Source organism: Podarcis gaigeae, assembly GCF_964106915.1.
Source record: "Podarcis gaigeae genome assembly, chromosome: 12".
NCBI classification, from domain to species: Eukaryota; Metazoa; Chordata; class Lepidosauria; order Squamata; family Lacertidae; genus Podarcis; species Podarcis gaigeae.
In genome coordinates, this window is record NC_139688.1 from 26223123 (window position 1) to 26237026 (window position 13904).

The 13904-nt window shown below is 41.9% G+C and overlaps 1 protein-coding gene across 1 annotated transcript in view; it reads left to right on the plus strand.

Moving 5' to 3' along the window:
* The window catches only part of ZNF804B (zinc finger protein 804B), a 304870-nt gene that overhangs the window by 54771 nt on the left and 236195 nt on the right, over window positions 1-13904 (plus strand). The window contains exon 3 of the mRNA XM_083704636.1: window positions 7502-7665. Coding sequence (XP_083560762.1) covers window positions 7663-7665 — 3 coding nt within the window. The 5' untranslated portion in view covers window positions 7502-7662. The remainder of the gene's footprint in view (window positions 1-7501; window positions 7666-13904) is intronic.

Consider the following 13904-nt stretch of genomic DNA (forward strand, 5'->3'; position numbering starts at 1 on the left):
CCTTGGAACCATAGATCTGTGATGATGATGTTGACCCTGTATGTGGCAGCTGTGAAAAATGATGAAATCAATGCTAGGGAGAGTTATTGTTTGTTATTATTGTATCTATTTTTGTGTTTTTATATTGTAAACTGTGCTGTGTTCCTCAGATGGAGGGTGGTACAAAAATGTAATAAATGAGAAGGAGGGGGGAGGAGGAGGGGAGGAAATGAAAATTTATTTCTACATTGCATTTATATACTGCCTTTCTGCCAGGGACCCAAGACGGTTTTTGAAGTACTTAGGCAAATGTAAGATGGAGGACAGGCCTGTGTGACTGGAGCAGGCCCTGGTGCCGTCAGGCCTGGTGTCGTCTGTGCCTGCCTCTCACACTTTTTTCCTCACAAGGCGGATGGTGTCTGTTGGCCCTGTGATGGGGAGGGGGCAGTCCAAATGGAGCAGGCCCTACGAAGCACATAATGCTGTTATAGAAAGCCATAGTCCAACCGCACTTGGGAAACTGTGTACAGTTCTGGCTGTTTTGCTTCAAAAAAGGATATGGTAAAGTCAGAAAAGATTAAGAAAAGGGGAAGCAAAATGATCAAGTGGCTGGAGCAAGTCTCCTACATGAGGAAAAGTTTGAACATTTAATGTTTAATTTTGAGAACAGGCATGTTAGAAGAGACATTTTAAAAGTGCATAAAGCCACTCCAGCCTTTAACATGGAAGCAAATTATGCAAAGCAGTGAACTGGAGTATATGAATTTTACATTTATGGAACAGGCTAATTAATTTGCACACATTCACACATCCAGACAAGCAAGATGCATGATCAAGGACAAGACCTGGATGAGGAAGAATCTGGTGCCACAAAACAGTCTGTAAACTGCAACAAAACAGTCTGGCTTTGTTCCCTGATTGAGAAGTGTATTTTGGATGCATGATACCTAGCTGTGGAATGCATTTTAAAAATCTTAACAGGGATCTTCATGCATATTTGTACTCTATATTGATAACAGTGTCCTCTTGTTCTGTCCATTTTTAAAAAGTGTATGTCTCAATCAGCTGGTTTGCTTGGCATATCAGCAAACTTGTATGGTAAAACAATGAAGTCATCAAGACCTCTAATCTAAGCACCTAAAAGAGGGAAAGACAACAGAACTTATAATATAACTATGCCATCTAGTGGTATTAAAACAAAGCAGTCGGGCGGGGGGGGGGGACCTTATGCCTCAACTCTAAGGAAATAATTGAAAGAGAACAAAATCCTTAAATATCCTGGGTCACAGTTGATAATGATACAAAGAATATAAATGGGCTATTTATTATTGTTTAACCCCTGATTAAAGAATTAAATATTTAAGCCAGCTGCAAGCATATACATATCTGTGCAGGGTGGTGGTGAAGAAACCACACCCCAATATTGAGATTTAATATTCTGTCTTCATCATCTTCATCTAGCTGGTCCTCAACAGGGTCCTTGAGTTGCAAAGATCAGTTATCCTGTTGGTCACAGCACCTGTTCCGTTTTCAGTCCATGGCCAGGTGGTGACAGACTTTTTTTTACAGTGCGACCTGGGTGGGAGATTATTGGAATTCACTATGCTTTTTTTTTTTTTTACATCCTGTTAATCACTTTGATATGTATCTTGTAAAATTTGTATGACTTATGGGGCAAACTCTGTCTAAAACCCTGATTTGCAATACACAGGTTTCTGTTATGTCTTAAAATGCCACCTTTTCTGCAGGGGAGGGTGTATTGTTCCTGTAGCTACGTCTTGCAATACATCTTTGAGTATTTTCCTCTCCTAGCTTTTTCGCTATTGGCTCATCGCTCTCCCCACAGAATCACCCCCTTACTTCCATTTTGCTCAATGTTCAGCCTCTTGCCATTTCTCAGCTTTCCTCCTATCCTGCCTGTTGGAGTTTGGTATACAGTGGTACCTTGGGTTAAGTACTTAATTCGTTCTGGAGGTCTGTTATTAACCTGAAACTGTTCTTAACCTGAAGCACCACTTTAGCTAATGGGGCCTCCTGCTGCTGCCGCGCTGCCAGAGCACAGTTTCTGTTCTCATCCTGAAGCAAAGTTCTTAACCCGAGGTAATATTTCTGGGTCAGCAGAGTCTGTAACCTGAAGCGTATGTAACCTGAAGCGTATGTAACCCGAGGTACCACTGTATATATAGCAGTGGAGTGGAGAAATAGGTAGTCTGGTAAGACTACTGGTTAAAAGAATAAAGAAAATTAAGGCAAACAAAGCCATTCTGAACAGAAGCTTATATGTAACCATCATGGAGTCAAGAAGTTAACAAATGGAAGGTCTAACGCTAACTTATCTGGAGACAAAGGAGGAAGGGAGGAAAACCTGAGGAACAACCTGCAGCTACTCAATAAAAAAAAGAATAGGTTACCTTTTTGTCTATCACCCTCCCTATCACTGGTTTAGGTAAGTTATTGCAAGTGTTGCTGCTTTACTCCCCAAACTGCATTTATGCATTATCTATGTTTAAGGGCTTGCCGATCGTCAGGTCAGCAGTTCGAATCCCTGCGGCGGGGTGAGCTCCCGTCTTTCGGTCCCAGCTCCTGCCCACCTAGCAGTTCAAAAGCACCCTTAAGTGCAAGTAGATAAATAGGTACCGCTTTATAGCGGGAAGGTAAACGGCGTTTCCGTGTGCTGCGCTGGTGCAGGCTCGCCAGAGCAGCTTCATCACACTGGCCACGTGACCCGGAAGTGTCTGCGGACAGCGCTGGCCCCCGGCCTCTTAAGCGAGATGGGCGCGCAACCCCAGAGTCGGTCACGACTGGCCCGTACGGGCAGGGGTACTTTTACCTTTACCTCTTATGTTTAAGATAGCATGTTCAGAGCCTATTAAGGAATGGGCTTTAAGGTCAGTGGTAGAGCATGTGTTTTGCAAAACTTACCTTTAGATAAATCTGGGGAAACCTTGGAGAGCTACTGCAAGTCAGTAGGTAAGATCAGCCTCCCCACAACCTGGTGCCCTCTAAATGTTATGGACTACAACTCCCATCAGCCCCACACAGCATGGCCAGTGGGATTATGGGAGTTGTAGTTCAACATCTGGCATACACAGCAGGGAGAAGGCTGGAGTAGACAATACTGAACGTAATGGACCAGTGGTCTCTCTCTGCTCCTGTTTTCTTGAACACAAACCCCACTGAACAAGGTAGGACTTCTAACACCTAGCATTGAAAAAGAAGGTAACCTCTCAAATAGTTTCCTTACCATTGGTAGGTCACTTACCTTGTTCCAGAATGCGCATCTTAACTACCCATCAGGTTTCCGGGATCTAGGAAAACTTTTGAAAGTTCATGAAGAACTACAGTTTGATTTCGAAGAAAACTTGTTTTTGGATCATTAATAATCTGTGTACTGCAAGACATTTTTAAGGGAACAGTGATGCCTTGGGGGCTTTAAGCTCATGGAAAAGGGAAGCGTGGAAACCAAAGCAGCACAGAGAGAAAACAATCTATGGAAAATATAGGTCAATATAGGAAAAAATTTCAGTCAACTGGGAAATAGCATAGAGTTTTGTCCCATCTGATGCAGGATTCGATGGCACAGCTTAAAAGGTTTGCTTTGATTGTGGCAGATCCCAGTGCATTTACATGACTCTTGCTATTTATTCAGGAGTTTATAAAATGTAGTCTTTCTTCATGTTCAGAAATCCCACACTTCTGTGGAAATGCAATAAAATAAGCCAAGCTTTCAAAAGTTAAGCTAGTTTACTGTAGACCTTGTGCATCATTTGATCAGCATATTTTCAAAACAAAATTCTATGAGTAGAAACACTTCTATGACATCCAAAAATTAATTCTAAAATGCCCATATTTTATCCTTTCATGTTTATGTTTAAATGGCAAGCCAAATATAATTTAGGAGTGTGTTTTTTAAAATAAATGCATTAGTTGTGTCTGTTCCCTGGATCTTCTTACAATATTCAAAGACTAACCAATAAGGAATCCACAAAATATTATGGATCTTTTCAAATTAGCGGATTCCATGGTCAAAGGATATTAGGTTGCATTTCCAACCACTTTTTATTTTGTAAAGAGAGCCCTATACCACTTCTGAAGAAAAAGTTAATACTTGAGATCCTGGCATTTTGAGATTTTGAAATGTGCTCAGTATTTTAAAGAAAACATAATAATAGTTATAGCTATCTATATCTTTATTTTGTTTTGTTTATTTATTTTAAAACATAATTTATATACTGCTTGATTGTTAAAAAACACACCAAACAAACCTCCTAGCAGTTCACAACAATATAAAATAAAACATCAAAACTAGTTGATTAAAAATGGGAATTAAAAGTATTCAAAAGACTATTAAAACCAACAGTAGATGAAAACATGTCAACATGTACTGTATATGTCCTGAAAGGCTTGCCTCAACTAAAATGTTTTAAGCAGTTGCTGAAAAAGGTATAGCAAAGGTTCCTGTCTGATGTCAACAGACTGGGAAGTCCAAAGTGTAGGTATTGCCACACTCAATTTCTTACAGGACTGGAAAGTGTATTATGTGGCACTTGTAGTGGGTGTCAGTTCTGCAGATCACAGCTTTTGCACCCATCAAAGCTGGTTAAAGGCACTTCTAGCTGCTGAGGGTACCTGGGTCTTCAGTGATGGAACTGGTGTTGTGCTGTTTCAATGGACTTGCTTTATTGTACATTTCAATGGTGCATGTTTATTTTAATGTTCTTGTGAAATGGTTTTGTGCATTTTAATTAATTATACTTGTAAGCTGCTTAGAACCCATCTTGGCTATTATTAAGAGATACAATATTAATAACTGCAAGGCGACAAAGCCACGCTCATTTACCTGGAAATTAGCCCCATTTAACTGAATGAGACTTACTTATGAGGGAGACATGCGTGGACTTGCATTGACAGTGGCAATTAGGAATCTAAATGACACCTACTTCTTTGCCTGTGAAATGTGAGGAATGGGGGCTTTTTTTGCTTGGATGTTGGGGGGATGAATGAAATGGGGACTGTGACTCTTAGTTTCTCTGAGAAATGGACAAGAACCATAGTAATGGATGCTGTGCTTATTAAAATTACTTTGCCATTAGAAAGTCCATTAATGAAATACAAATGTTGTCTCCAGACCTGCACTAGTGCCACTGAGAACATGCGGAGCTGGAGTAGAAACTCTCTCTCCGGGCAGAATACTGCTATACGAATCTGCTGTTTACAGTAACCTCTGCAGGAAGGTCATAGTGCGTAGGCTGGATCTCAGTCTCTTGATTTTTCAGACATCACCAGGTTTTCTCAATCAACAATTTTTTTAAGGGGTAGGGGGAGACTGACACGTTTGTACCATTATATTCAACTGAATAGATAACAGTCCAGCAGCTTAGATTGGATTTATAAAGAACAGATTGCCTTTTATTTCCTTCTTTGTTGGAAGTTCAAACCAGGAGCCATCCAGATGTTCTCGATTCCAGTTTTCATCAGCATGGACAGTGGTTATGGGTGACAGTAGTTCACAACATATTGAGGGTGCCAGGTTGGACAAGCTGGCTTAAATAATCATTGTCACATTTGTGTCTTAAGTGGACATGCCTAGGCCTGTACTGTGAGTTCCACTGAGTTTAATGAGACACTCCTTGACTGCCTGCTAAGGCTGGATCCAAACCATTGTTTATTGACACAAACCAGATTTAGGCTGCAATCCTGTATCCACTCATTTGGGAGTAAAGTCCATTGAACTCTGTGGGACTTAATTTTGAGTAGACGACATGCAGAGGGCTTCAGTGTTAGGAAAGGTTTGTCACCCTTCCCCCATCAGAAGCAAAAAATAAAAATAAAAATAGCCCATCTAAGGAGAAATCCATCCAGTATAGCTTTGCTTTTCACATTACAAGGCTTCAGGAGAGAGTTGTGATGCTGCTGTTAAATAAATACAACATAGAACTCTGCCAGGAAAATTGGAAGCCTGTAATTTATATACTGTCAACATCTACATTGTAATTGGGAAACAGGGATAAAACGCTATGTTGACCATTTCGGAAATGTCAAACAGTATCTTTTTAAGACTTGTGGAGTGTTTGTGTTGTTGATGTTAAGGAGAACTGGATGAGATATCAAATATTGTGAAATGCCATTATTACGGCTCTATTCCAAGGGCCATTCTTGGTAAACATAAAACGGCTGCCCCATGGAGAGATGTGTCAATGGGTTGCTCCTTCTTGTTGCCTGAACTGGTGGCAAAGTTTCCTTTTTTCTGCAAAAGAAAGATTTCAACTATTGAGTGCATCATTTATTTCATCATAAGCCCACTTTGCCCTTCAAAGCACTACAATTCTGGCATTTGAGGCTGGCCCATTTGGGCAGATGCCCCACCAACCCCAGTCTGCTCTCAGCTAGCCCCCACCTGCCTGCCTGCTTACAAACAGTCCATGGGGATGGCACAGCCTGCCAGATTTCTCCTCCTTAGACTCAATGTTGCCCCTGTAGAAGCCAGCAGGGAGGAGGAGGACAAAATTGGAAGTAGATGGCTTTGCCTGTCATTGGCTCTTTCTCCACTTACTCTTTGGGACTGGTAGGTGGAAGGCAGGCAGCCAAATGGCACCAGCCACCACTAAAATTTTCCCAACCCATGAAGATCACAAAATCTTCAGGGTCTGTTTTTGACCCTCCCTCTGAGAGCGTTGTACATTGCTGGGCTGACTACCTTTGGCTTAAGGCTTGTATGAATCTGCTTCGGAACAGCTGTCCTCAGCCAGGCGCCCTCCAGCTGTTGCTGTTTTTATATAACTCTCATCAACCCCAAGCAGTACAAAGACCCAAACTTCTGTCTCATACCAGACTGAAGAAAGCTGTTTCAGAATCATGGATCGATCTTCGCAGGGAAACTCAGCTTGATGGTGCAACTTCTAAGCTTCCTAAATTGTTCTTTGGATCTATAACTATTGATTAGTAATTTACAGGAAACATTTACTAATCATTTATTCACCATTTAGAGCTGCTTTACATTTACAAATGACACTTTGCAGCCTGATCGTAAGGTTCAACTTCAGCTGCAGCAGTTCAGAGGGAGGCTTCTGCTGCTGCGTTGACACGTCCCCTGAAAATAGCTCTGCCCCAAAGGCGGAGAGAACTATGAGAACAGGATGCTGGGTTTGGTGGGCCCTTATTGTGTTGTATAGGAAGTCTACTACTCTGAATTCTACAATTCTACTTCTTTTTCATGCTTTAACTTTGGCTTTAACTTTGTCCCACTATAGAAACCTTTGCCAGCCTGATGTCCTCTGGATGTTTTTGACTTATATCCCATCAGCCTCAGCCAGCATGGGAACTTTAGTCCATAGCATCCAGAGGAGCACCAAATTGGAAATGGCTCCGCTGTAGCATGACAGAAATACAGAGAACCAACCTCCAAGAGCAATGGAATATGGGAATGGCAAGCAGCCAAGGTTCCTTTAAGTCAGGTGTGGGGAACCTTTATGCTGAAGTACAACCCCTATCATCTCCTGCACTTTTTTATTTCCTCCTTCAGCTCCATGCCTTTCTCAAGAGATGAAGAGGCAACCACCCTCACCGTTATGCTCCGTTATGAAGGGAGCAGCAGGAAGGGAGCAGTGGGACATCCTCAAAGACACAGCTGCACCCCAGGTTGGCGACTCCAGTCACAGACCATCAGCCAGCATATGAAACAAGATGGTAGGTGTGAGAGCAGCAATTTTTAAAAATAATATATTGTGTATGAAAATACCCTTTGCGCCAAGGAATATGGTTTTGGAATCAATCACCATTCTTCTAGAAGGCCTTTGATGTTTACCTTATTGTGAGGTTCCTTCTGTTATGTAAAATTTGTATACCAAATGTGAACTGGCTCTTTCCAGCTAGGTCTTCCCACTGTGCAAACGTATTGTTGTGCTGCATTCACTGTCCACCTCGCTGCTGTTGAAATTAACTCTTTGAACTTAGAGGCTTTAATTTCTCCAACTAATTAACTTCTGCCCACGTGGTCCCTAGAGACAAAGTATGCCATAATTGACTCAGCCCAAATCTATGGGCTTTAATTGGACCTTCGATATTGTGGGATGAGACATGAGCATGAATAAGAATCAATGTGATTGTGATGTTGTCATTCACAAATAACTAGGTATCTTCTGTGATAAAGAAGCAAATCCATTCTTGCTAGGTGGGATTCATTTCCATTTTAACTGACTGGAGTACATGTGACTTCTCACACAAATTTTGTGTTTTCATTCAGAAGTGCAAATATTTTTTTTTTAAAAAAAACATGCCATGTCAGTTGTGAAAGGTTCATGCATGCATTCTTCACTACCTGATCAATTTAAAATATCCACAAGAAATGGGAAAGGATCAGGCATTCAAGATGCAAAACATCCCCCTGCCCCCAATACTGCTAGCTGCCATTCCTCAGCCTCATGTATCAATGCTTCCAGCAGGCAAGGTCAGTTGTTGAAGATTTGAACTGTTGGAGAGATCTTTGGAATGCTCAAGCCCTCTTTTGGTATGTTGAGGATGCATGCTGTGATGGTGTGGTGGGCGGGCTAGAAGGATGAGTTCACTGGCTCCAATCCCTCTCACTGTCATTCTCGGCACAAATTAGAAAGTGGTCTTCTGAAGCAGGGAGCTTTTCCGTGCTTGTGGAGGCAGCCTGTGCATTTTAGAATCCTGGAAAGTCAAGGTCCTAAAGCACTTGGGAGGCTGCCCACTTTAAAAAGTGGTCCCGTCTCTTCTTTCCATAGTTCTTGCAGTTGTCCTGCAAGGAAGGACTGTAGCTCAGTGGTAGAGTATCTGTGTTGCTTATAGAAGGCCCCCAGATTCAACTCCTTGCATCTCTTGGTAGGGCTGGGATAGATCAGAGACCCACTTCCAGGCAGTGCAGACAACTGGACTGACAAATGGTCTAACCTAGTTTAAGGCAACATCCTGTGTTCCTTCATCTTGTGGAGAATGGTGAGAATGATGACTGTGGTGGGTAGCTCAGTGCTGCATCCCTTCCTTGTTTCATTGCTGTCAGTGGCATCAAGAATGCCTGAAGAGGTCTTCAGACTTAGAAGTTCAATTCAAAGAATGTTTCATGTGTTTGAGCCCATAATTTGCAATATGATTTCCATGCAATCTTGAGGCAAGCTGCCTCAAGAAAAGTTACCCATTTGCCGACACCTATGGATGTTACCCATGTGAATAGAAACAAGCCATATTATGAGTGGGTTTAGAAAGAAGGAAGCAGGTGCTGAGGATGAGTTGTGAGCTGCAACGTTCCTGAAAATACAAATCAGAAGGAAGTACAAATCAGAATCTAGATTCATGATTATTTTCATCCACCGCCCTGCCAAATGAGACTTTGAAATGAGAAAATGTTGATATATTGTCTTATTTCTATAGTTCTCACAAAATGAATTGCCACTATCAAATGGTTTGAGTCTACTCTTGTAATCCGTTTCGAAGAAAAATGACAGATCAGCAATAAAACAAACAACAACACACCCCTGCAAACTCCCAACACCGTGTAGTGGAATGAATTAATTTAATACCAACATGCTATGAATAGCCGGTACTGTTTTCTGACACCGCTAAACATATTTCAAGTATGTTTTCTTTCCATTGCATTAGCAATTAGGAAGTGTTTGCCTAGCACATGCACGTTCGGCTTGCCTAATAATTTATTCGGCTGAATTTGATAAATGGCTGATCAGATCACTTGCATTGTTTATCATGGCAGTACAGAAGTAGGATAGTGCCCTGGGTTAATTTGCAACAGCCAGGCACATTGATTCTGACAATGACTGCAAGCAAGCAAATGCTTTAGGCTGGTCAGCATTAGCATGTGTGCCCAGCATTTCTCTGAATATTCATTGTTAAATGAATTTACATTAATCCTATCAAAGCTTAAAGAAGGCCATGGGACTGGGCAAGAAAAATCCAAAGATAACATGTGAAAAGGACTCGGTGAAAATTTATTGACATTGCACAGGCATTGATATTCTGTATATTAACCTGTTCCATTTAGTAATTTATTCTGCTTGTGCCTGTATGTCCCCAGCACTTAGATTAGGTCATGTCCAACTGGCTGTAATTTAGGAGATCTTCAACACCAGATTTGGGTAGGATGTCCAGACCCTGTTCCACCCCATGCAGCATCCTATAAAGGCCATGTGAAATAAATACTTCATTTGTAGGGATAGAGGAGAATTTTGAGTCATCTGAATTGGTCCCACCTCCCTGCAGAGGGGAAGGGTTGCAGAGAAGTCCAGTTGCGCCAGGAAGTGATCTGACCATAGTACTTCTTTTGTTTCGCTTTTAGTTAGTGTTAGATCAACAACATCCATAGAGGTAAACACCAAGTCCAAGGCATATCCGCGGCTATGAATTGGGCCAAACTTATTCAGGGACAGCCCCATGGAGGCCATACTTTCCACGAAGTCCCGAGCGGCCCCTTGTAAGGTTTTGTTGGCATGGATGTTAAAATGCCCCAGGACAACCACGCCACGACCTGAAGCAGCTCGGGCAGGGAATCCTTGGTGCAGAATCCTATACTGCCCCTATTGCCCAACTTCCAGAACATGCACTCAGAAAACTGGGTCTTCCCAATAGGATGCCTGGTGCAGACTAATGACTTCCTAAAAATCACTGCAACCCCCCCTACCCACCCGCATGACCTGGGTTGCTGTGCGTAAGAGAAACCTGGTCAGCAAGCAGCGGCAAGGACAGGCTCATCTGCTTCATCCAACCAGGTCTCTGTCACACCAACACATTATTGACAGTTTTCTCTCTGTGTATGCATTCATTCATTTATTTTATTAAAACATGTTTACACCACCTTTAGCACTGGATCTCAAGGCAGTGTACATGAACACTTAAGATCTAAACTTAAAACATTAGAAATACAGTGCAAGCAAAATGCAGCTAATAACATTTGTAGGGCATCAGAATGGGAAGGTTTGTCTAATCTAGTACACCCATTAGAACAGGGGTAGGAAACTCCTGGCTACTGGGCCAATCTTGGCTCACCAGGGGAATTTGACCCTAAAGGTCATTCCTCCCAAGCCACACGGTATGTGCCTGTTTGTAGTAGGGAACCAGCAGTCCCTACCAAAGCAGCAGGATTTAATTGATGGAGAGGTTAAATCCTGCTCAGTTTGGCTATGCATATCTGGTCCCTGCTGGGAACAGGTGAATGCAACTAAAGCAAGGAGCCCTATTTTTTTGCAGGCAATCGCTGAGAGAGGAACTTATCCTGCTTGCGTCCCATGCTTGCAGAATGCAGACTTCTTTCTCCACTGCCCCCCCCCCCCGCTCCATCACCTGATGTGGAGGGGAGAAAGAAGGCTTTCTTAGTCCTATGCTTAGCACTTGGATAAGCACTGAGCATTGGGCTGGCAACACTCCTTATGCTGTGCTTCCCAAGTGCCCAACAGCCAGCTGATTGTCAGATTCTTGGGAAGCCACCTGTCAATCATGCCATGTTATAATTGCACCATGTAACTGACAGCATGCGCCGTGCAAAAAAATTAGAACAGTATCTCAATATTAGAAAATCGCTTGAGATCTTGAATCTTGCATTCACTACTCCCACAACACTTGTAGTTCAAACAGCCTGGTTGTGCAGCCCAATCCTGTTCATCTTTATTTGGAAGTCCCTTGTATCCCAGTGGCTCACATTCCCTAGCTAGAATAGGACCACATGCAGCTTTATGGTTCCTTCACCTTTTTATGCTTTTCCAGGAATAAGGTAATTTTCCTGTAAGAAAAAGCATATTCCCTTAAATGTGGCAGAAACATTTTTTTACTGCATTGTGTACATGGATCTGCTTGTATGATTCATTTAATAGTGCTGGGATAAACCTTCATCCCATAATCTAGATACTATGGCAAAAAAATTAATCCTACTATGTAATTTATTTGCTCTCTAGTAGCAGCTCACATTTGTATAAGGTTTTGATACCCAAATGTAAACATCTCAGGAAACATTGATTTTTCATTGCCCTGGAATTAAAAAGAGATGAAATCCCATCAATAATTCTGGTATTCTGCGATATATATATTTTTTACAACTTTCAGGTGCAGAAGTTATCACTCTCATGTTTACAGCTGGATGCTGTTAGAGCTGTGGCATGCAAATACCCTTCAGTTTAATTATTTTGGTAAGCTGCTTCATAAAACAACTGTGTAATACACATTGTTAAAGTTATATTTATATATTCAATAAAAATGATTCCATTGTAAAGTTATATATATATATACATACACATACACTCATTTCTGTTCTGTGTGTAAGCCAAATGACAGGTCTATTGCATTTTTATATGTGAGCAAACATATCTTACAGACATTGTATAATTACATTCAATGGAAGAAATGTTTCTGGGTCCTTATAACAGTTTTGAGGTGAACAACTCCATCTGTTTTGAGATCCTTTCAAATATTTGGAAAATGTCACCATAACCCATCTTCAAATTTTCCAACTGCCCCCTAGGCTAAGAATTTTCAGTTCTTTCAGTCTGTCTTCATAGAATTTCACAGTTAAAGCCTTTACCAACTTGCTGATTCTCCTCTGAGACCATTGCTTTGTCTTCAACCTTTCTCCTTCAGAAAAAGAACTGTTCTGAATAACCTCGTGTCATATAAATGCTTGGTCACATTTGTCCCCTTGTTGAACTTGGCTTGTATTTAGGGCTGCGTAAAAGAGAGAGAGAGAGAGAGAGAGAGAGAGAGAGAGAGAGGAAAAAAGTGCATTACTGTATACGTTTCCAGCCCCATATGAAAGTGAAAATTCTCAGTCACTTTTGGGAGGGCAGGGGAAGCCACCATCAATTCTCCCCAATGATGCTCTTGCAGGAATGCTGTGGCATGAGATAATATCCATCCAACATCCACCCATCCAACTGGGCAGAGGGAGAGGAGATGGTACACAGGAGCATAGCTTCTGCCTCCATCTGCAACAGCAAGAGGAGAACCTGGATGGCTTAAAACAAACTAAGGATCCGGCCCAATCGCCTTCTAAATCCGGCCAACATCCATCCATCCAACTGGGCAGAGGGAGAGGAGATGGTACACAGGAATGTGTGCTTTTATTTAAAATGCATCTCTGGGTTATTTGTCGGGCATAGGAATTCGTTCATCATTATTTTTTCAAAATATAGTCTGGCCCCCCCACAAGGTCTGAGGGCAGTGGACCGGCCCCCTGCTGAAAAAGTTTGCTGACCCCTGGCTTAAAATGAGGGTTAGACATATCTGGCTCCACTATTAGAGGCAGCATGAGCTCCTCTAGGCTAGGTATTGCTCTTGTTTTTTTATGGGTGCATTCTGGTTTATTTTGGACCATCCACTCATTATTCCACTTTATTAGTTGTTCTGTGATTCTTCCCCAATGCTATCACATTTGCACTATAGTTCAGGATCGTGTATAACCACCCTGCTACCAACATGAGCAGAAATCGTCGCAAATGCACAATAAAACGGGTGTCTGGAAGGGCCCTTTGCCTCTGAACTCCAGTTGCTGCAAATTGTAATTTGGGAGAGTGCTGTTGCACCCAGGTCCTGCTCGCGGACTTCCCACTTGGGGATGTGGCCAGCCACTGTGAGAACAGGATGATGAATTAGATGGGTATTTACCTTGAACCGGCAGGGATCTTCCTGGGTCCTCCAAAAGCTTTTGGAAAAGAAAACAAGGAGCTGTTTTCTGCTACCTCACCCAGTAAGTCCCCATCCCTTAAAAGCGACAGCACATGTAGGCTCCCTTGAATAGAAAGGGTATTGTTTCATCCACCAGAAACCCAGGTTACATGCATGGTGAAACATAAAAAGTGGATGATTTCTCTTTATGCTGGTAGTGCTATTCTTAAAAAAATCAAAAAAAAAAATCAATATTCATTTTGGTAGATAGCATCATAATTAGTCTAAGAATCATGTGTTTTCCTTCT